General features: G+C 32.3%; 1 protein-coding gene across 1 annotated transcript in view; it reads right to left on the minus strand.

Annotated features, from left to right (window-relative positions):
• The window catches only part of NK7.1 (homeobox protein NK7.1), a 277,869-nt gene extending 256,700 nt beyond the window's left edge, over window positions 1-21,169 (minus strand). The window contains exons 1-2 of the mRNA XM_089640557.1: window positions 21,140-21,169; window positions 941-2,441 (exon numbers count right to left, since the gene is read on the minus strand). Of these exons, the coding sequence (XP_089496683.1) occupies window positions 941-2,318 (1,378 nt within the window). The 5' untranslated portion in view covers window positions 2,319-2,441; window positions 21,140-21,169. The remainder of the gene's footprint in view (window positions 1-940; window positions 2,442-21,139) is intronic.
• Between the last annotated feature and the right edge of the window lie 4,715 nt (window positions 21,170-25,884).

Below are 25,884 nucleotides of genomic sequence, written 5' to 3' on the forward strand. Positions count from 1 at the left end.
CTGAACAAATTTAAAAAAATAACAACACAATTCTCGAATGCACTTCGTTCAGAACCTTATTCCACTACAAGTAGTCCGTTTTCTTTTAATCATTCCTTCGATAAACAATACTTGCATAATTATGATGAAACATATCGTTGAAGAAGAAGATAAAACTAATGAAACAGAACAAGAACTAAAAAATATTAAAATTTAACGGTCAGAACTGGGAATCGAAGCTAGAAACTCAGTATTACGGGGACAACGCTTCTAACCACTAATTAATAGAATATAATATTGTTATTTCTGAATTTAACATTTAAGATCGACAAAAACGTAAAATAATTAGGTACACAATGGCCAAGTGGTTAGAGGCATTGTTCCGGAAAGACAGAGATCGTGGGTTCGATTCCTAGTTGAGACCGTTACCTTTATATTCGTCTGTGTCTTGTTCTGTTTCATCTTTCGTTAAGACTTATTAGTATTATCTTCTACTTTAATGATATATTTTGATGGGTATAACCTTAAGTTGTTAATAATGATAATTTAGAAAAATATTTTTACACCCTGTAGCGGAGATTCGGTTTCTCCGGAATATTATTGTTTTATAGATGTAAGGACGTCTGTTAGCTGAGATAAAAATGGACCACCCTCCTCCCCCACTGATACATTCCAAATCCCCTTCAATATTTATTTGCAAAGATTTCTCTTATTTTTTCCTCCTCTATGCCCTGTTGCCGATTTTATACGACATTATAATTTTTTTGTTTAACAAAATAGAGGTTCTTGAATCAATTAGTTCTTTGATGAAGTTTCGTTGGGATTTTCGAATAGAAATAGAAATAATTTCAAATGTTATTTTCCAGTTTTAGTTTCATAAAATAACAACATTAAAGTTTAAATCGATATTTAGAGGCGAAGAAACTACTTAAGTTAAGTCAGATTAATTTAAACTTATTACCTTTCTTGTTGGATTTGCTGAGATCCTGTGGTAGATTGGTGGGGGAAGTACATGACTCTGAAGACGTCCTCCCCCGCGCCACGCACAGGTCCAGAGGCTGCTCGGCCACCTGTCCTCCCCCGTGCATCCCTCCCACCGGAGAGCAGCTTACGAACCCTCCCACTGAAGGCACAGCCTGATGGTGAGCCTCCTTACCACCTCCCACTGCACTCTGACCTTCCAAGCGCTGCATCAACATTGAATTGTTAAAACAACTTTGCACCGTTTTAGATTTAGAATCTACTTTTTGTTTAGAGCTGTCTTTTCTGCGCAAGTTCATCAGCTGACTTAAGACGTTTGCTTTCGTGGAAGTCGTGACTTTAATCGATGAGTTATTATTCTTGAGAGCAGTCGCCTCGGGGCTGGAGCGACTCTCCCCGGCAGACGCGCGATGCGACGAGTATACGGGACTCGGTGTGCTAATTGCCCTGATCGGAGAAGGAATATGGATCCGCGTGTTGTGCAGGCCCCACCCCAGGATGTCGACTATAGAATGGGGTGTCGGCACTTTTGGAGGCTTCGCATAAACGTGGGGGTGCCAAGAAAATTCGTCCGCGTCACTGTTGCGGGTACTAACGCGATCTTCCCTCTTGTCTTGATCGTTAAAATACGAAGGGGCATCTTCCATTGTCAAAGTAGCGATCTCTTCGCCCCTATAAATTTCTTCCGCCTGTTGAGAATTACTTATTTTCATCGAATTGATAAAGTTATCTTGGAAAGTGGGAGAACTCATTTCCTGATACTCGGATGGGGAGTCCTTCTTAGAGAACTTGCACGTGTACACGTATTCGTCGCGTTGGCTGCTTCTTCTTCTTTTATTTGTATCGCTGACTCGACACTCGGAATAATCGGCGTCATCGTCAGATATGTCTATCTTCAGTCTGTTCTCGGAGTCGCTTTCATTGCCGCTGTTGGGAGAGTTTCTATAGTAGTAATCATCTTCGTGGTGTAACTTTTGTACAGGAGACGAGCATTCATAGATGGCTTCCGGAATGGAGATCTCATAGATGTTGGTTTCTTGCGCGGTCGCGGAACCTTTCACTTCCTGGATGTGATCCACTTTAAAATTTCGCTTTGAATCGTTCGACAAGTCTCCAGCAAAGGTGTTGGAAAAGTCTGAGTTGATTTTGAAGTTGTCCTTCATGTTGGGATTATCACTTTCACTTTCTCTGGTGTACGGGAATGACAAGATACTGTCACTGGAATTCCTCGTTGTTCTGAGGAAGTCTCCGGGTGCTATCACGGTATTGTTATTTTCCGGTGCCTTCAGTTTTTTTACTGCGGTAGGCATGTCTGTTATACAGTCTGCAGTTGCTATCTTTGTTTCTGTTTCTTGCATTTTGACACATCGTTCGTTTCCTAAGTCATCCGTCTGACTGAGTCAGTTCTTGTTCATGACAAAATATCCCTCGAATAGGTTTCAACCTATCAATACAGCGAAATCGTGGGTAACCCGAGCATTCTGAAACAAACGAAAAAATCTGTTATAATTTCAGTAGTTACAATACGTCAAAAGAAACTTAGCTATTTCAAAATATGGTTTATATAGGCTGGTAAAATGACTTCCAAACATAATCGTGACAATCAGTAGAATCATTCTTATATGCAATAGGAAAGTAATAAAATAACAGGCCTGGGAAGCTACCGCCTGCGCTGTGGAATGTACTGATGAGAATGCATTGCAAATGATCATTCTTTTTTAAACACTGTTGAATCGTTGAACTGTTAATCGCCAGTAGTTAATTGGTTTTTAACGACGAACAGCTGTGGTTTTAGGTAATTAAACTGAAAAGGTTGGCTTCATTTACAGTAGCGCTCTATTAGTTAATCGAATTATCCATTATATCATCTGTGAAAAGGCGGAAAGGAAAAAAAAAGCATTTACAAAAACATTCAGTGAAGATATTGAAAAAATTACAAGTACAATTGTGATTGTGTACACATTTACTTTAGAGAGATTTGAGTTAATTTAAATTATCAACTTTATAAAAGTGAGAGTTTTTATTACTTATATAAAATGCACCTTCTTAAATGAATAAAATAAAATAAAAATTGTAAGAATTTTGTGAGTTCATTTCATAGGCGATTTTTGTGAGTTTCATATACCTACCTATTCAGTTTAAAATTCTATGGATGGGTTGTTTTATAGAATTTGAACAATTCATCAAATTTCAAGGTTAATTTTCGGGTTCCGTGAAAGTCCTACTAAAGTTATGTTATTATTTCACCATAGGCCAGTAACATAACTGAAATAATAACAAAACTTGAAAAGAACTTTCACAGAACTAGAAAGTTAAAATTTGAAGATTTTTTTTTTAAATTCTCTGAAACAACCCGTCCTTAATCAACAATGTAAATTGTTTTTAAACTTGTCCAGTAAAAAATGACTTTTGCTAATTTATTAAAAATCTTTGAAAATTATTGGTAATTCCGGTTAAAATTTGGGATTGCAGGCCTTACGAATAAATTAAAAGGTTTTCTGATAAATTTTAGTAAATTACAAATGTATTATTATTATTGTAAGAGTACGTATGAGACGATGTATGAATGTGAATGAGGCAATTAGTGTGTGCCAAGACCGAGTTGTTTGGCGGTCCGTCCTCTCTGCCTACCCCTGCGGGGAAACGGCGTGATGGTTAGTTAGTTAGTTAGTTTTTTTTTTATTATTATGTCGAAACACGTGTTCATGAATATTTGAACACAAATTCTATTTATCGTCACGATATATTATCAAGGCAAATAGGTAAAACATTCTTAAGTTGATGTTTTATTAATAAGGCATGTTAATTTATCGTGAGGGCAAAAATTGATTTCTCCCCCTGTATGAGTACAATCAAGTTAACATATTTTAAATACATATTTACCGTTTAGGTGCAGAAGTTTACTTACAGTAAAATATAGTAAATAAGCAAATGGATGACTTGCATAAATTAGATAAAAAAAAATTTAATAAAGTTTGAGGAACGATTGAATTAAATTGATCTGGTTTAATAATTCATGAGTTTGTTAAATTATAAAATTGATTAAAACAATCAAATCTGGGGTTTTGGGGCAAAGTTGTTTATCAATTAATATAAGATTCATATTATTTGTTCAACTCGCCTACACTGCAAAGTGCCAGCAATAAATGTTCATCTAGGAGTACGTTAATAGCCGATGAGTTCCCAGTTCGGTTTGCAAAACGAGTCATTAACGGCTCATTGCACTGGCTCAAAGATCTCTCAGTTGCAAACTGCAAACTGCGAAGGAGGTTTGCCACCTTATATAATAATAATATATCTTCATAAGAGTAATTCAAAATAGATAGGTACTCTATCAAACTGAAGACGGTACCTTTTATTTACGACATATTATAATGAGACAATACAATATCTTTCATTTTGAAAACATGTTCATCTTAGTAGCTAACAAATAGTTTCACAAGATGTTAGGAAGACAAAACAGCTTCCATGCCGAGTAATAAATTAAACCAGCAGTGCTTCCAAAACCGTATTTGACCACTGTCTCACCCATGGAAAATGTTAATTTTGTGCCTTATTTTGTAAGTCAAGGGTTTGATGTTATGTATTTAAAAAAATTTTAGGAAGGAGAGAAATGTAAACAAATGAATTCAAAATCGACGGATACAATTAATTCATATATATTTTTAAAAAAAAACAAGGCAAAAAATCGGTAGTTCCCCGTTCACAATCAGTTGCAAACATCGACCAACAAAGTCTAGACAGGGCGTATGGATGTTAAAAATGACACCGAAATTCAATAATTGGATTAAGAAAATATTTATAAGAAAATGCACTATTTCGCAGTCTAAAAATCAAAAGAAACATTGCCTTTTACCTTTAGTTGGTCTGCAACAACCAAATTTGTCTCCAAATATATTATGCTTTCGAAACTATGCGATAGAATCAGAATCAGGAAGTTTGCTTATGAAATTACCCATTATCAGGCAGAATTATTCATTTAAATTCGTATGACACGCCGCCCGTATTTAGAGGTGATATATCGATGGTCGAAAAGTATTTAATTATTAATCGAGACAGTAAATACTTATACACAAATATGTTACTTTCAAACGCGGTGAAGACATTCGACATTCTAAGATGGTTTAACTTCATTTTTCGTCTTTCGTTTTATCACAATGCTTTAGGTTTCATAAGATCCCAAGATAAACTGTACTTACTTAAATATTATCATGTAACATCTAAAATCCCATTTGGGCGTAAAATCCCCATTAATAAATAGTATGAAATAACGTCGTTATCCGCGTCTGTCTCTTTGTGGGCTTAGTTCTTCTGAACTACGCAACGGATTTTGATTGGATTTTCACTATCATTTAGATAATTTCTTTCGAAAGGTTTATATATATAATACATTGATATTATATTTATAGAAAGTAGAGATAAGTCGATGTTTTGTAATCAAATCGCAAACAAAAAACTTTTCTCGCACTTACATTGATAACTCTGGCAAAACCTTATAAAATACATCAAAATAATGTGCTACGGAATTGTATATCTTAAAAAGACCTCCAAAAAAGTCTGCTACTCCTAAGGATAACCCCAAGCAGCGCCGGGTCCACGACAGGTAGTTCAGAATAAATAAATAAATTACAAAAATTGCAGGAAAAAAGGCTGTTTTGATTTGGAATATGCATTACAAAAAAACATTAATTTTCTCATAAATGCCTTAAATGATGTGCGCTTTTCACAGTGCGATTTAAAAAAATTACCTTTAATAACATATTACACAGAGCGCAAGACTGAGAACCACGGGACATAATAATCCCTAAACTCAATACAACAACGACACGACCCCATTACAGATACACAGCCATTAAATATTTTAACAAACCCCATAAAGAAATACAAGCAGAAAGAAAATTTTAAGAATAAACTTAAAATACACTTTACCTTTAATTTGGTTGTTTGGTTTACATAAATATTTGTCTACATGTACACTGGAATTAACAAATATATTTATAAAAATATTTTTTCCATCAAATATTTTTCCAATATTTAGCTATATTATGTTATTCTGTACACATACGTTCATAATTTTAAAGTTTATATGTATGGTAGTATTCCCAAAATGAATTATTGTTACAAACATAAAACGAGACTCCCTCCCTAAACACGAGTTATTCTCAATTAGGGAGGTATTAATTAAATTAACAGCTTTTAACTTGTTTTTTTTTGCATTGATTATATCTATTACAGTTTCGTTTTATATTGTTTTATTTCTTTTTATATAACCTAATCGTTGACAATTACTTATGGTAACTTCTAATAATGTTAATCTCTTTTTTTGTATGAAAATGTAAGAATTATACCTATATCAATAAAAAAATCTTCGAATGATAATAATGACACTTTATAAAATCATCATAATTGTTTGCGCTGTCTATTTGATCGTATTACAACGGGGTTTAACGGCATCTAATGGCGCCTCGTTAACAACTAGAAACTGTAGAACAAAGCATGTAAGCGAGCCCAAAGCAGTGGTTTAATTATTATTATGACTGCACTGAACACGGAAATAATTTAACCGGTTCCCATCTCGTGTCTACTTGCGTCGGTATTAAATGTTAAGTATATTGGGCAGGTACCTCTCTGGGCTGTTACGATATTGCTCCATTGATTGACTCGGGCTGTAATGTGAGATTTTGCAAAACAGCAATGTACCTTCCTACCGCACGGAGAAAAACGAGTATTGCCAATTTATTAAGAATATCTTAAAATTATTCGTAATCCGATTAAAAAACAGGATTGAAAGAATTAACGAACAAATTGATTGGTTTCCTGATAAACTTTTAGTAAAATACGAATGTGTTATCACGATGTTAGAACACGTGTTTCTGTATTATTTAATATGAAGGTATATTATATAACAGCAGGTGCATCAACACGTGTTCCGATATATTAGGAATTTTACTGAAAGTTTATCAGATAACGGCCTGAATTCTCGTGTTTAACCGGATTACCAATAATTTGAAGAGGTTTTTAATAAATTAGCAATACTTATTTGTCTCCGTGTGCCCATTACACTACGTCGGGCCATCTATTTTTTTTAATGAATTGAATTTTATATGTTAGGGACCTCAAAAATTAGACATTCATTTTTTTGTATGTAAATACTGCGCACAAAACTGTTTGAAACTGTTGTAGCTACTAGAACTTACGCAATCGAGGTATTTTCTGGACTGAAGGGAGTGAGGAAGGGATGGAGATGGAAAAGCGGATGGTTGGAGTGCATATTGCTATTCAGATATAGTTACCAAACACGACTAATCTTGGATGTTTTTTATGTTTTCATGAACACGGTTATTTATGCACCAAAAACCAACAGTTAAATGATTTTTAAGGACAGTAAAATATAATGCAAGTTATCTTTTTATTTGTTGTTATCAAGTTTAGTTCAGTTTCAGTGCCGGCAACCCGGGCGTTTATTTAAGGTTGGTTCTGTACAGATGTTTTTTTTTCATTACCCTCCTCACTAGACAAAGTCTGTTCTGAGGCTGGTAATTAACAATTTATATATAAACCAAATGTTTAGTAAAAAATAGTAAAATAAAAATAATAAGAAAAAATAGTAGTAAAAAAATGAGTACAATAAAAATAGAAAAATAAGTGTAGTATGAAAAATTATGTATAAAAATATGAAATGAGTAATTCGTATTATAATTAATTGTAAAATTTTGTAATTTTGTTAGAATTTGTGAGCATGCCAGTATGGTTGAAAAATTATGTATAAAAATATGAAATGAGTAATTCCTATTATAATTAATTGTAAAATTTTGTAATTTTGTTAGAATTTGTGAGCATGCCAGTATGGTTTGTTAAATGCATTAAATGTTTAGAATATTTCTAATATCTGTTCTTTCTTTTACCATCAACCAGTTTACAAATATTTTGAACACCCAATTCAAATTATTTGGTAAGACGTAAGTTTTAGTTTTTTATAGAACTCCATTTCAATTTTAGGCTTTTATGTCTAATAATACTCTTAATTACATATTTGTGAAAAAGCTTTAACTTTGTGACTCGCCGTAATTTACAATATAAACACATTTTTTACCATTTTACTTAAATTACACTCAAACGGTTTCAGAAGTATCCTCCTAAAAACTCATTTTTAATATTTTCCTAATGGAGGAAGGTTACTTCTGAAACCGATCGACTGTAATTAAAATAAAGTGGTCAAAAATAAAATCTAGTACTCTTATTTTTTTTACATCATAATAGTTTATTTATTAAAACTGAATGCTGTAGAAATGAAATCCCTGACGCGTGCGTGTGGTAAAACCATGTTTGATAGTGTGAGACATGTGGAGATCGGCTAAGAATGCATGGCTGATGTAAGCAAATGAGTAAGATTATTAAGAGAAGGCTACAAGCCAAAAATGTTTATATTCTTGGTATGGCTTATATCGTCATGCATAGGCATTAAAATCGCTTGGCAAAAGGAGTCGAGAAAAGCTTGATTTCAAGCGAAAAATTGGTTTTTATTTATTTTGTAAACATTTTGATAAGAAAGCAAAAAAGTTAATCAAAATAAATTGTCACAGATAATTTCAGCCATAATATTTTATTTTTTAAAATTGTTTCTTTTATGCGTTCATACATTTCTATAGAAAAAAATACATTTTTTAGTAGTTTACATTTGTATTTTGTATTGAGTAAATAAAAAGTTTATTTGAATTGTACTCAAGGGAAACGATAGTAAAAACGTCAATTTATCTAAAGCATATTTTTTGGTATTCATAATGTAAACCAATTGGTTACAAAGATTAATCGTAAATAAGGAATCAGCATTAAAGCTCAGATGGTTTGGGCATGTAAATCGGATGAACGAAGAAAGGAGTGTAAGGAGAATATGTGACGCAAATTAGAATATGAGAAGAAGTTAGGAACACCCAAAGAAGACATGGCACGATCAAGTGAACCAGATTCTTGAGTCGGGCCATGTCAATAGTCAGAATATTAGAAGAGAATGTATGAGACTATGTATGAATGTGAATGAGGTTGATGATGGTTAGTTAGTTAGTTAGTCGTACAGCTGTCACGCGTAATAATAATAATGACAACATAAATTCTTTATAAATGTACTGTTAATTTTAAAAAATTAAATAATAATATTACTTAAAGTTAAAAGAACTTATATCACACAGACATAGGAATTAATAGACGAGAAGATAATGGCGAGGGGTAAAATCAACTGTTGAAGAACGAAGGGGGTTAAGCTGACTGTGATTCGTCAATAAATCAATCTGACAGTAAATAGGCATCTCGCATTATAATATCACCATTTACTTCTTAAAAGTAAAATCTGCTTTTGAATGAATAGACATTTTTACATGGGAGCGCAAATTATTCGCCACGTTATGAACAAATTTGCGAAGTCCAAATTCGGCAAAAAAGTTCTTCTATTTTCAGAGTCGAATATTTCGTTAAAGTATTTAGTTAAGACACTTTTATAAATGTTCATAATTTACTTCCCAGCAACCAACCAGCTTTGTGTTTCGCGTCCAGACGTTTCTCGATGTGATAGTAACAACTGATTCATATTATACGATGTGAATATGCTTAAAATAAAGTAAAATAATGCTTATATATGGAATGTAATACGACAATTGGGTTTATTCTCTTTTTCATATCTATTTTTACAAGTTTTCATAGTACAAGTCAACATTTTGCCGTGTTATTTCGTAAAATGAACCGATGATGCCTCGACCATAGTTCGCACAAGAATGATGACGTCACGTTTTCAAATTTCACTTGAGGCCATACGCGAGCACAGCCGGCTCCAATGGAACCGGTATGAGGAGTGGGGATAATACGCTTTTAATCACTTAGGGCAGGTCTACTAATATTCATATGTCTATGTTATATCATCATTTTTAGTAGTTAAGAAAAACAATAGTGAAGCCAAGAAAAAAAAATTATAAAATATAAATTCTAAAAAAACATCTCCTGTTATCATTTCGACCTTTGGAACAAAATCTTTATGGGGAATTAAGATGACAATTTCGAAATAATATTTGACTAGATAAAAATTAAATCTAGTAAATATATTGAATAAAATGGATATGGAAAATCTAATAAGCAATCGAATATGAAATTATAGGATGGGATCTGATAAATTTAAGTACATGCATAACCTAATGAATCCACTGAAAGTACCTAACCATAAGAACGCTTTCGATTGTGTTCAATAGTTTTGACAAACCAAATATATAACAAGAATATACTATTAAAACTTTAAAAAATATGGAATCCTCTACTAGGTCACACTAGACCGAATCAAAATAACATTAAAAATATTTCAAGTTATAAAAATACAATATTCCATGTTATAAAGACACAGAAACTACAATTGATTTGCAATAAAACTCCACAACATCATCCTCCCATATATAAAGCAAATAGAAAAGTTTAACGAGTGCAAATCAATGATTCAAGTCTGGCTGAAAGAGGTCAATGAAAAAACGCTAAAAACGACATAGAAGACAGATAACTAAGAAGTCAATTACTTTAGTCCGCGTCAGTACAGGACACCCTAGTGAAAGGACTAAGAAATGCTATTACTGTACTTAAATTCAACCTAATATTATTTTGTATGTTTATAATCACAAAAATAAAAACAGACTCAATTCAATTTATTTTTCTTTTTATCTGACCTCCCACAAGAGCGCCCCTGACTGCACAATGTAAAGGCAGAGGAGCTGTATCGCCACCCGGTTGGGCAGCGTTGTGAGGCGGGTTAAGATAGGGGCTGTAGGGAAGGATATTTTAATGCGGGTCTTGAGAGGCCTAGATTGTGTGAAGGAGGAAACACAAATGCCGGCAACTCGCTAACACATACGAGCCGTCTTACATAAAAACGAATCGGGTTGGAAATAAGCCGACATAGCTCAGTGGTTTCAGAGAACCTAACCGGACATCAGAAAGTACGGATTCAATTCCCGTTGGCGGCATTTATTTTTACTCGGGAGATATTTTCAATTTGTATTGATATTTCAGGCGACTAATTATTGCTTACAATTATTTGTCTTATATCCTTGTCTTATAAACATTAATTTATCATTAAAACATATATAGATATATGTATATTTTATTTTAAACACACATTAAAATTCCATTCGTTTGTGTAATCAAAATGATAATTATTTACTTTCAAACTCAAACCTACAAATAGAAGGTAATTTAATGCTAAAAAACATCAATCGCATACCCCGTGTAACCACAATTCAACAAAAATTATGCGACCATTAAATCAAAAATAACGGGGTAAAAATCAATAAACATTACGAAACAAAGATTAATTAAAGCCTCCATTTTCATAATCGCGAAAACAATATCATTTTTCCGTGCGGTCCAAACCTCCCCTGCAAATCAAACAAATTAATTATCACAGAAAAACATTTACCGCACCGCCTACAGTCATTGTTTCATGTAAAAATTGAAATATTAATTAAAACAATGCAATAACACGTAGAAATAATGCATCATTCGCATGTATATGCATTTTAATTACCGCGATTGTGCCGTGCAGTAATGGGAATCACTGTATGCCAATTTGTTAATGTCTCTGTTTCGGGTAAACCATTGCGAAAAAATGTACGTTTTTAAATAAACATCATTCGGTAACATGCTGGTGCTGTTACCCTGCAACCAGTGAATTTTTAACACTCTTCTCTAGCCGCTAGCAAGTGATTTACTTAATAGGGATGTAGCAAAACTGCGACTTCTCTGTATAAGGTGCTGCTGCAACACACTCCAAGGACTAGTCATTGATGTATCATATTTAGATGACACTGAAGCGAAAGAGTAGATTCGGCTTTTTTACCTCCATCCGACCTCCAACTCTCCCAACGCTCTGATTAAAACTACCGAATCCAGTCTACGCGGACCGCTTATCGCGTCCTAATAGTGGAACAAGTACTCGTATATTATACAAAGTAGCGTCTCTAATTTTAGCTCTTTTAGACCAGTCCCAAAACTATGTCAACTGTTATTATATTATACGGGACAATTATTTACTCCGCATCCGATAAATTTGATGGACAGTATTCCTCAAAATATATGAAATATGGGCTTCTAGAACATAATGCTGCGTATACATTTCCGAGCCGAAACACGAGCTGAGGCTCGAGTTATGCTGCAACTGCGAGCGATATTTCACGCCATTTGCCGTTGCTGCGATCCTTTCCCATAATTCGAGGCTCGGCTCGGGTTTTGGCTCGCAAATGTATTCGCGCCATAAGATAAGCCCAGATTGGAGTGTAGGGGAAAAAAACTCGCCCTTTGCAGTCATTGTTGTATTATATTCAGATGAGACATGAAGCGAAAAAATAGGTTCCGCTTTTTTTAGCTCCAACTGACCTCCAACTCTCCCAACGCTCTAACTAAAACTGTCAAATCAGGTCTACGTGCACCGTTTATCGTGTTCTAATAGTGGAGCAAGTTTCTACGAGACATTCGTACGCAGTAGAACCTTCAATCGTAGCTCTATGTTTGCAGTTGGGGACACAAAGTATGCCAGCTTCAAGATCCTTTATTAATAAGATGAATGTAAAGTATACTGAATTCCCAAAATTATACTCCGCGGTCTCCTTTATATCACACATTAATCCTCAATGTCCGAGTTAATTTACACCACAAATAAACCACTCATATTTACACTGTAGGTTTGAAAGGTGGGTTTTGACATATTCTTTTTTCAACAATTATTTCGGTAATGGTGACATTTTAGTTTGGTAAATTGGATAGGTAGAACAAATGTATAATTGAGACTTCCTATCCAATCTTTGCAAATACATACCTAGCTAGCGAACAAGTAGGAAGACTTGAATACACCACTATGGTCATAATTGGTTTCATACACTTGATTTTGCCCATTTGATTGCTTAATTATTTATTTGAATCGGCTAACGAGCGTTACACGTCTCGTGAAAATTATTGAATATGTTTTTTGAAAATGAAACAAATAATCTCGTTTTTTGAGAGTCCAAAGAAATATTATGTTAATATGATAAAATCAGAAATTAACTACATTGAAAAAAGTGACTATTACTGATTTATTTAAATCCTATTAAAACCGTGATGGCAGGCCATTTCCTAATCAAATATTAGTACATTCAGAAAATATCGCAACAAGTGTTCATGCAGCTGCGATTATTCTGATAAATGTTATGACGAATGCGAAAATATTAGAATTTTTATTAACACGTGTTCCTACATCCTCACAACACATGATTTACTAATAGTTTGTTAGGAAATCTGTCAATTCATTCATTAAAGGCCTGCAGTCCCGTTTTTAACAGGAATGCGAATAAGTTGGCCAGATTTTTGATGCATTAGAAATATTTTATATCAGTAAGTTTTCTCCGTGTAAAAATCGAAAATATTTCTGTTGAATATTATTATTATTTCTCCTATCAGAAAAAAAGCCAATTTCATGACTAGTTTTGCAACTCCGGGACAATACATTAATATTTATTTGATATTTGAAACGTACCTACACACGGCAATGTGTATGTTTCAAAAACGAAAAAAATGGAGGCAGAAAGGTAGTTTTTTTTTTTTTAATGTGAATACCTCACAAGAGTCCCAACTGCTCCCGTCTGGAGCCAGTGAGACTATGGCATCCCCAATTGGGGGATGTTGTGAGGCTGAAGGTAAGTGGGGAAGGGAAAGAGGAAGGTGGGGAAGTACCTGGCTATTCAGATCTAGTCACTAAACACGGCTAAAGCCATTTGGAGCAACGTTTCAATTCTGAATGGTGGTCTTACACCAGGGCGATACTGGTAGTATCTTCCACTCTGGAACGTGCCGCAAATATACTATATATTATTTTAATTAATTATGAAATAACACAAATTAATCAAATAAAATTTATTTGCGCACGCCGGGTTCGAACCCGCGACCTTCGGAATGGCAGTCCAATGCGTTACCACTGGACTATGCCGGCCGTCTATATATCAAATATATAATATCTACCATATCAAAAAATACTACTTAATACAAAAAGTGTATGGGTGCTTTGGAGATTTCTGAGAATTTTGGAATTTAATTTTTATTTTTATTTATTTATTTATTTATTAGATACAAATAATTACATACATATTAAGGAAGCTTTGGCTGTCCAACTAGGAAATTTTCCCGTTTTAGGACAGCCAAATTGCCTGGTTTAGTTAACATTTGTACACGCTGCTGTTATGAATTATATTTCCATACTTTACATTAATAGTTACGCTTGTAATGTAGTCTATATACATATATATTTATCAAAGTAATCAAAATAAAAACTTTTTCAGACATATTTGTACACCCGAATATTAGTTTTTTTTATGAAAACACCTGATAAATTTTATCAAGGTACATGTAATAATATGCAATTAAGGAACACTGTATCAGGGTACATGATAACATATTAGATTAATTCAATTTATAGTTACAATATAAGAAAAATATTAGGTGGGTTTCTTAATTTGATCGCTGTTACTGTGCTGTGTATTTATGTGATTTAATTCGAAACTTCTAGTGAAAGTGTCCAGAAAAAAGGTATCACTTTTAATGGAAGTATGGGTTAGGTTAGTCTCAATTAATTTTATAATTGAGGCTAACCTAACCTAACCCATACTTTTAATGCAAGTATAGGTTAGGTTAGATTAGTCTCAATTATAAAATTAATTATTTCTAAAATATTTTATGCTATCGAACATTAATATGCTATCTTCACAGATTCCCACGTTCTTCTCTTTAATGAAGAGCCACGGGAATTTGCATAAGGTATCTTATTTCTGTAAACAGAATCAGTAGTTCTCGTTTTCAGCGAGATGCCTCGAGTATAATCATTGCATATACCACCGACTACAATATATATTATCCCAATTAACCCGCAGGTGTCCGATTCTATTTGATTTTGATAAAATTACAAACAAGGTAGGTGTAACGGTAATAATGTAAATGGACACTACAATGCTGTCTGAAATGTTGGCTAAAGAAGGAGGTACCTTAAAAACGAATCACCATAATACTTTTGGCCGTGAAAATCTCAAATAATAACCAAGGTATAACGAGCTAAATCTCATATGGCGGAAACATTCCAATTCTTACAAAAATTAAAACAAATGATTTTAATTGGCCTTCAATTCGATAAATTTATAATAGTTTTTTTGCGAAAAGCCCCAACTGATCCCGAATTTCCGGAGCCAGTGGTGCTATGGCATCCCCAATTGGGGTATATTGCTGCGCTGAAGGGAAGGAGATAGGGAAAAAGAAGTTTCAAAAGTACCTGGTTATTCATATCTGGTCACAAAGAACGGCTTAAGACATTTGAAGCAACGCAACGTTTTGATTCTAAATGGTTGTCATTCTCCAATGCGATAATGACAGTATCTACTACTCTGAAACGTGCCGTAAATGAATTTTTCAAATACAATTTGTTTATTCGAAGAATTTATTTATAATTGATACAGAGTATAAAAATAAATAAATTTCAAGAAAGTTTTTTAGTTGTGTTTTGATCTCTTTAAAATTGTTATTAATGAATCACATATAATTTTAACAAATGTGAAATAATGCGTAATGATGAGTAAAAACTTATTAGCCGTGATTCGAACCCGCAATTTTTGGAATTGTAGTAGACCGTGGGGTTATTTTAAGACGTTTGTAGCAAAAAAGTAAGAAGTGTCAGTGAAAAAATTTAGAACGAAGTACCTACTGCTAGTTAATTTTGTACAATATTAAAAAATATTCGTTTGTTTGATTTCTATCGTATTTACACAGCGGTAGGTGTCAAGTTAAATAATCTCCCTGAATAAATGTCACAAGGTAGGTACCTGCGGGGTCGGAGATTGAAAGGTCTTTCTACAACGCGAAGGTTAACTTCGTGACACTGAAATTAACCGCTCTGATGTCCAGTACCTACCTGGCGGCATTTCACCAAATATTAGAAGAATCAGCTTCTACACTGTGTAGGTAGATACCTATTTTCTTAATATTGCTAAGAAAAAAATATTTTTCATGGGGACCAAAGATCAACAAAAAAATCTCTTTCTGCATTCATTCCACACCAAGTTGTTACCGGTGAAATATCCATTTTGTTAAAATGAAAGCAAAAACAATTTCAAATATAGAATTAAAATACTTGTTTTGTAAAATATATTGTAAGTAGGTAATTCACAAAATTTGAATCAATTTTGAAAATGTAGCATTCGAGCAAATGTAACATTGGTTTGGTAAAATATTTTGTAAGTAGGTACGCTATCGCTTGTCTGGAAATGAAAATATTCTTTAAATAATTTTGTTAATAGGTATATCATATATTATGTAAGCACAAACATTAGTTCCAATTTTGAAAATCGTTGCTTCCACCGCAAAATTACCTAACTGCAAAAATGTACTTTTTCAGGAAAGCGAAAAAACCTTCCCATTTTATAATTAGACTGATTTTTTTATTTTAATAAAAGACGTATCTAATGAATATTTTTTTCATTATATTTTATTTGGACAAAATATATATTTTTTTTAACAGTGTAGTGGCAGTGTTAGATAAGTATTTTTGCATTGAAAAATTTTGTCACTTATGGAATTTTGCACGTAAAATTTACTACCTAGTAGTACTTCCAGAACAGAATATTTACATAATTTTCGTTTTATAACACTAAAGTGACGAAAATAAAATAAATCAACAGCAAGATGAACAAACAATTAAGAAATTAGACGTCTTCGGTCTATCAAATAATAATGATTTTTGATAAAATAATATAAAAATTAACACTGTTCTATGACACTTAAAATGATATTTAATGAAAAAGTTTATCATAAAACTCCCAACAGAATTTCGGAAGGACACTTTTCAAATCCTGGAGGTGGTTGAATTTTTCAATTTTGTTTAATTTTTATCTGTCTCTTATACAGCTGTGCTGGTTGAGCGTAGTCGTTTAAAGTTGAAACTGGTGGCTTTAATAATGGCTTCCACGAATCATTATAATTAAGTTTAAAGTTAAGTCTACTGTTGGGTCAACTCGTCTATGTCCTGGACGAATTGAACTATAGACATTAAAATTGTCATAATTCAAAAAATATTCGTAACTTAAATACTGAAGTGGGTTGAGAAATTCTAGCTTCTCTGCATACTCCCAGATAATCGGTTGGGAAGTAGATTTAGTTATTTTTAAGTTTTCGTTCAATTAAACTATGGCAGCTATGTTCTTCCATTTGGGTATGACCCTTTTATAAATAGTTATGCTCTATTTCTATATTGATGTGAGTTAAACTTAATCTAAGTAGTGCGTTTGAAAGAGTTGTGTTTTTGTTTTGATAACCACAACCATCTGTTTACAAAACTATATTTTTGTTTGGGTGTTTGCTGCTACGTATGATTCTAAAACTTTCATAAGTATTGTAGAAAATATATTGGCAATCAAAACCCCTTCACACTCATCCCATAGGTAGCAATCCTTTGTTACCATGTTATAAATCGTATAATTGTGGACACAAAGTTTTGTTTTATAATAAAATGCACTTGTTTTCAAAACAGGGGGCAAGTTTTACAGCTTGCATATCAATAGTGAACGTATGCCCTGCAATAATGTGACAGAAGCTTCGGTAGATTTAAAAAAAAATTATCATTACATTTCGCCCTTCTTCCATAATTGTATTATTATTGCGTCTACGTAGTGGGACTTTCGAATTGGATTTGTGTGTGTGCATACCACTTTTGAAGGCTGTAATCCAATTTGTGACAGTAGCTGAATCTAAATCAAAAATACTGTCAAATGTTTTCTTACAAACTTGCTTTTTTTCTTCACCATTTTTCAAGTAGTAAACGTGAGAATATTGCCTTCTTGACTCTCACAGGCAGGGCCGCTTTGTAGGAGTACTATCTGTTAAAGAGCTGATATATATTTTTTTCATATCCCGGTTCATATTTTACCAAAAATAAGTAAACATTTGTTGCCTCTGAATATCATTAAATTCAAGACAATGTTTGTTTTTAGAAGTCAGGAAGAACAAATAGGTGCCTGGGATTCACTCAACAAGTATTTTCCATCATTTTGTTTTTTAAACCCATATAATCCTTTCCCTGCATTCTCATTCTTTTGTTAGTTTCTCTTGTAGATATTGTTACTATGTTAGTATCATTTTCCAAACTAACATTTTCAATATTGTCAACACTCGTACTCGGAGGAAATTGTTTTCCTTGGGACATCGCCATCAGAATTTGAATCATCTGAGCTTCTGCATTCTAATGCAGTCTTGTAATCAGAATCCAGGTTAACAGATACATTTTTCTCTATTATTTTCAGAATTATATGAAATATTGCATTCTGGTACAGCTTCGTTATCCGGATCTAGATTTTCAGAGACTTTTTCCTCAGTGATAATCATTTCATTAGTATTTAATTCATTCCCAGGATCATCGTAAGGAAATGTAATAATATCATCCATCAGCAGAAGTTGCTCAATATCAACGGCAGACAAGTTATTCTCATTCATTATGTATGATGCAAAATTTGATAACTGCTAAAAAAATGGCGGTAACAAAAATATTCTAACTTGCAAAAATCTATAACAGACAAGTTCAATAAATTGTTATATTTAAACTTCACTGACTAGTTATAAGTGTATTTCATGTATAAAATGGATTTATAAATATCTTATATATTTGTCACAGTTCACTTTGCATGGTAAATTCTATTTAAAATTACAATTTTGGAGTTTGAATGCAGTGCAACACAATGCGTGAAATCTCTCAAGTTAAAATGGCAGTTAGATAATTTTGCAGGCACAAATGAGAAGCTGTCAGATAGGTAATTTAGTATTTGAATTATGTTTTAAAAACCATATTTTTGTTTATTGTGTAATTTTGTATGGACGTAAGGGTCATAATTGCAGACAAATTTGCATCATTAGTCCAAAAAGTGAAAATTGTCAGTTAGGTAATTTTGCGGTGGAAGCAACGAAATGTAACATTCGAGGATTTTCGTTTGGAGACAACGAATTCGAATTTCGAATTCAATCCGACTGCTTGCCAACAGTTTCTACATTAACAAAAGCTCCTAAAATCTGTTCACGGCAATTAGCTAAAAATATAAACCCATAAATACTAAGTTTTTTTACTACAATACTAATGCATTTAACCCAACATTTTATAAATATGTATCTCAAAACCAAAATGAATATTAAAAATTTGATTTTAAATAATAGAAACGAATAGCTTCTAAAAAAAAAAAATTTTTACTTTTGAATTTTCTTGGACATTAATTATATGCGTTTTAAACTTTTACATCCTAGGCTCTACATTGCACGCTGCAGTTTACCTCAAGGTAGTCATAATTTCACTGGACTGCAAATGTAGTTAGACGCACAGTAGAGGTTAATAGTATAATATAGACATGTTTTTTGTTTAGCTGAAGATTGAATTTCCTGCCCAGGGATAGACTAAAACGAGTTAACCACGCTAACACTTGAGTCAAATCCTAATTGGATGGTATTAATATGTATTTCTTCAGCTTCTTGACAAAACAAAATTATTATTAGGTACCTAATGCTGTGTTTATTTTTTATAACTTTTAAATTCCTTTTAAGTTTTTTAAATTTTTTTTTGTAAATTTAAATGTTAAATTAAGATAACATATATTTTTTAAACATTTAACATTATTTAGACATGTGGGTATATTATTATAACATACCATTTTATTTTAGAAAAAAGCCAAAGAGGTTATACTGCCCCGATGTAGACACAAATGTGTTCGTAACTATTGGCTTTAAATATATAATAATATAATAACTTTTACCGAGTGGTTTATTTTAACGCAACTATTTCTTTTGTCGTTATATATACGAGTACACAAGTAGATACCTAGGTACCTTTGCATTATGCATATTTTGGGTAACTTTCTATTGGCATAGGTAGGTACTTTGAAGACGAACAGTTTAATAAAAGACCCATTAATATCGACTAATTAAACTGTGATGTAATCAAAGTAGGTACCTATCTACTTAATACCGTAACAAATTAAGTGAAATCAACTGTATTTTCCTACCAAACTAAAAAATAAATTTAATAAAGAAAGTATTTTAAAAGATGCTTTAACGTAAAGCTAATCGGGAGGACGTAAAATATTTTTTTGTCATATATATTAAATATTAGGTACAAACCTATAAAGTTTTTTTTTAATCCAATCACTGCCTCAATATTGATAAAAAATAATAAAATAGGTAGATACGTAATTCTATATGTTTTACTTACGTGGGTTATGTATTCATCAGTTTAAAATTAAATAAAAATAAGTAGGAATCGGTGTAAATTGGTCTGAAAGAAAAGCAATTTCCTTTTTGAAATGATGATTCGAAATAATTATTTTGTGGTCGATAGCACGGTGGATAAGACACTCGGATTGCAGTTGGAAATATCAAGTTCAGAAATCACAATGCAGGTAGATACCGGCTTACACCATTTAAAAATATTAAATTTGTACTTACTAAAATAAAGAAAAAAAAGTGCAAAACACCTTAGGATTAAAAAGCAGGTATGAGTTTTTAAATGTAAATTTTGTTATCTAGGTAGGCAAAAAAATCATTACTTAATTACTGTCGGGGTTTTATTTTTAATTGTATTGTTCATTTTTTTGACGCCAAATTTACCATAGATAAATATTCATTATCAGGGTTTGGGGGATAGATGAAAATAAATGGAACATAATTTAATTAAAACAACGAAATTTAAATAATTATAACATATCTAATCTCCATAATAATAATCTCCATTCTATCTTTCGATTAATCAAAAATATTGTGCAGGCCGTTTCCCATATGCAAGTAGTAGATACTTATGCCAATAATTATGGTTTGCAATATAATGTATTAATTTTTAGATACATGTAAAAGTATGATGTGATTATAAAAATATAATTTATTTTTACTTATGCGAATTACTAGCCCTGTCATTACCACAGTGTTGCATTTAGTTCGTAGGTAGTAACCGAATTTTTTATATACATACAATAATATACCTTAATTGATTTATAATAGAAATTCCTCAACTCTGATGTTACCATTTGACATATCAACAGCTGTCAATAAAACAAAATAAAACTTGTTATCAAACAATAACAATTCGTATAATAATTTGATTAATTGTTTGCCTTACTTCATCCGTAGGTATTGATGGGGAATCCGCCGACGGATAATAACTTCAAAAGCACTTAACACATTTCATAAACAAAGGATAATCCAATCCAATAAAATTGTTCACTACACAACTGTTTAATCCATTACTTATTATTACTTCAATAATAACAACAACAAACGCACATTTGAAACATCCAAAACATACCAAATAACAACAGTTCAATACTAACAGGAAAACTTGGACGTATTGTACAAAACGCCAGTAGTTAGTTGTTTTTGGTCATACATAATCCATCAAATAAAACTGCTGTGAAAATAAACAAAACTCTTTTAGTATCATTATTTTAAACCGCTTAAAAAGTTAGTTTTGATAATAACAATAAAACAAATTTGTAAAAAAACTCTTTAACAAACACTAAAACTGTTAAAATGAATTAATCATTCATAAAATTGCAACACGAAATGTCAATAATGTTGATTGTAACAGTGCTACCAATCAAAATAAAAACTTGTCAATTAAATGCAACACAAACAAAGTCACCGAATGTCACAATGGAGAATCGAATAATAATATGATAAAACTACCCCCGGCCGATTTGTTCTGGCAATCTCACCCCCTGTGAAACACTTAGTGCAGTGTATAGAATTGTAGGTTGTATAATATGATTACGAAGGCTGTATATTCCCGCCAGTGTTTGCTTGCAGTGTTATGAACGGCTCCACAGAGTAACAGAACCAGCGACAGTACCGACCCGACGATACTCGGAGTGAAACTAAACTCTGAACCGATTCGTTTAATTTTATGAGTCGGTGGCATCACTACCCCATCGGCGCGCCGTGGGACTATCCTAACACTAACGTTACGCGTTTTACGTTACTCATAATATATTTAACTATTAATTAAGACTATTTATCGTAATTAGTTACATGTTTTTAATATGCCATAGTAATAAATAGATATAAAATTTTTGCGTTTAAAAAAATTCAACTTGTTAAATTAAATAAATAAACTATCCGTTTCGGCATTAAATTGCGGTAAAGTATTCCACTCCAAATGAACATCGCAATAATTATTGTAAGCAAATATTATTATTTGTGAAATTTTATAAATTTTATTAGATGCGTAGGTACATATCTTCGTCTTCTATATTATTAATAATAAAAATAGTGCGTGCGCAGTCTAGTCTTTATTGCACAGCTTTTATGCAATATCACTGAGGGAGTTTTATAATCCTTAAAAATAATTTTAAATTGTAATTAAATAATTAAAGACATTAATTTTTTACGTACGTTAAATACACTTTTAAAATAAATTTGATGTTCCGGACTGAAATGTATATTTGCAGGTATTTATCAAATTATGTTGTGTTTTATTGTGTGTTGATAATTAATGATAATATTTCAATGCGCGGAAAACTTAGAAACATTGGTAATTTAATCACAAATAATCCATTATTGACACCCAAACGTTATTTTCAGCATTATCAATGGCTATGTATAGTAGCAAGTTTTCAAAACTATAGAAATATGTTAATACAAGAAAAAAAAATTCTGAAAAGTTGTAAAAAGTAGGTACCTAATATTTTTGTAATTATAAATCACATCAGAAAATTTCCAAAATAAAAAAATCTTGATTTATTAATAGAAAAGTGAAGAGAAAACAATAAGTACGGCTGATTTATTAAAAAATCTTAAATTATTCGTATTCTTTTTCGGTTAAACTTTAGTACATTCCTAATAAATGTGAATACGTGTTCATACACCAACACCATGCCTTGATACTATATAATGACAAACACGTGTTCCAACATCGCGAAAATACATGCCTCTTTTACTAAAAGTTTGACAGGAAACCAATCTATTCATTTGTGAAGGGCCTATAGTCCGTTTTTAACCGGATTACAAATAATTTTAAGAGATTCTTAATAACTGATCAATATTTTATATCAGTTTGGAGAATTGAATAAAATAGGATATTTCCTGGTATAGGATATTTATCAGGTAAGTAAGGTAATGTATATTATCTGCCTGTACAAAATATAAATAAATAAAAATAATGCCAAGTGTATATATATATCACACTTGAGGTGATTTTGCACAAAAACGGCGCTATGCAAATCATCCGAGTATTATTATTAACTGATAAAATAAAATAAAATTTGAAACGGCAAAATGACATCTTTACAAAGTTGGCATCCGCCGCCCCCGAATATCGTCCATCACACTCCGGCCTCCGAGAATCACCTCGCCACTCCATTAGGGCTAATTTATAGGCATTTTGTCACTTGTTTGGGCGCGCGGCCGCTGAAGCTTACTTACTACGTACTGATTTACGATACTTTTATTATCATCCGAGTGACTGAATGTTCACTTAATTGATTCTTTTAATATTATTTTTTAACTGTTCGCGCTGAGTGGTGAGTAGTGCTTACCTCAGTACTCATACAATGGGTTAAACGCTCGCATGATTGATTAAATAAGATTTTTTTACTGTTCGCTTTCGGAAGTTAGTTATGATACTTACCCATGGCTATATGAGTTTGGTTGATGGACAAAAGGGTGATAAGATTTTCAAATGATTGATAAGAAATGTTTTCTCTTTTTGTTTTCAGAAGTTAGTGGTGAAACATACCCGTATATTCTGAGTTCGATTACTGGAAAAAAAGGTTTGCAATAAGATGTTTAACTGATTGATTGATAAAAAAAATGTACTGTTCACTTTCAGAAGTTAGCGATGGTACATACTTACGCATACGTAAGTTCAGTTGGCGGAGATAGGGTTTAATATGTTCAAATGATTGATTGATAAAAATAAGTTTTACTGTTCCCTTTGAGTCATTAATGATGCTGCTTACCCTGGGTTAGGCTTGTTGACCAAATGATAACTACTCAATTGATTGATCGATTAAAAAAAGTCGTTTTTTTCACGTTGGATGTAAAATATTACATAGCGGCTCAATTGATTGAAACAAAAAAATGGTGCACGGAGTAAAATGAGTAAGATACTGTTAAAATGTTACTGCATGACCATTTCTTAATAAAATATAAGTCATTCAGAATATATCTGAATACGTGATCACGCATGTGGCCTTGTCCAAATAAATACACGAGACGCGAACTTACTATTATTTGTAAGAACGCTTGTGGGAAATTTGAAAGTGAGTTAAAGGATGATTAAAAATGTGATGTTTATTTAGATTGCACGCTATAACTGTTAAATAATTTTTATTTGTTTTTCCATTTTCATTTTTGCGTTACCTAGTAAATTTGTAGAAAACAAGTTGAACGCTGAATTGTTGATTGATAAAAAAAAGTTCGTTTGTCGTGTTAAGCGTTAAATGGCGCACTACAGGTTAAATACTCAATTGATTGATTAATAAAAAGTTTGTGTTGCGCGATAAGTGGCGGATAACACGTCAAATGAATAATTAATTGATAAAATAAGTTTTTAATTGATTCATTGCTTTCATTGGTGTTTTCCGTGTGTTATGATTTTCTAAGATGAATAAAAAGTTTTAATGATTGATAAACTTATGTGAATTCCATTCGCGTTGAATGGTGTGTTGTGTTGATTATCCCAAAAAATCAAGATTTAGGCAGTCAATAAGTTAGATGCTGAATTGATTTATTGAATTTATTATTAGCACTCGGATTGAATTTTAATGTAAGTACTTCCAACGCAGCATGACGTTCATTAATCAAATGCATAGTTTTGTATTATTGATTGACGAACCGATGGATGCAATAAGTGTTTACTAGTTTGACAGTATATAGTTAGTAATTAGAAAGATCATTGTAGATATACACCATATATTTTTAGAGCGCCCTTGGGGTGATTTTCACAAAAACGACACTATACAAATCATCCTAATGTTATTATTATTATCTGATAACATAAGCGTTGAGAAGACACATATTTTGAATTTAACTCCATGTTTTTGTTAGTTATATACTGCTAAGAAAATCATATTAAAGTTGTATGCCTACACGGGTTAAATGCTCAATTGATTGATTGAAAAACCTGTTCGCATCAAGTGGCAACTAAGCACTTACTAGTATCATAAGTGTCAATAATAAATTGTGAACAATGAGTCCCTTACTCAATTCATAAATGATTGATTTAAAAATGGAATTAATTCCATTCCAAATATAAACCGACTTTTAACATACTTTTCTGAAACACTTAAATAATTATCAAGCTCTTTAAAAATATATGCTATTTAATCTATTTAGCCAAGTTGAATAGTGGTAATTATACGTAATTCCCTCGACAGAAAAAATAATCGCAGAGTACGCTCCGAAAATTATTAAAAACACATCCTGAATCTGTTAATTTAACATGTTTTAGGCATTAAAAAGTTCACAGTGTTTCTTAAAATGCTACTCAAGACATGTGTCCAGATATTATTGCTTAGAAATAAGTTATGTTTTATGAAATATTTTCACAGCAGTAGAACACGCCTATTAAATATTAAAATCGTTTGTCTTTATATATGTTCTTTTCAAATCATGTTCAGTAATCTTCTTCTTCCTTTTAAACGCTTACTACGGAACCTTAACGCATTGTCAGGGTAGGTATGGGTTCAGAGTTATTAATTGATTAATATAACTTGCATTCATAGAAATATGAATATTAGTAGACCTGCCCTAAGTGATTAAAAGCGTATTATCCTCACTCCCCATACCGGTTCCATTGGAGCCGGCTGGGCTCGCGTATGGCCTCAAGTGAAATTTGAAAACGTGACGTCATCATTCTTGTACGAA

Source organism: Hesperophylax consimilis, chromosome 15, assembly GCF_061612785.1.
Source record: "Hesperophylax consimilis isolate HC1 chromosome 15, BYU_Hcon_1.0, whole genome shotgun sequence".
NCBI lineage: Eukaryota > Metazoa > Arthropoda > Insecta > Trichoptera > Limnephilidae > Hesperophylax > Hesperophylax consimilis.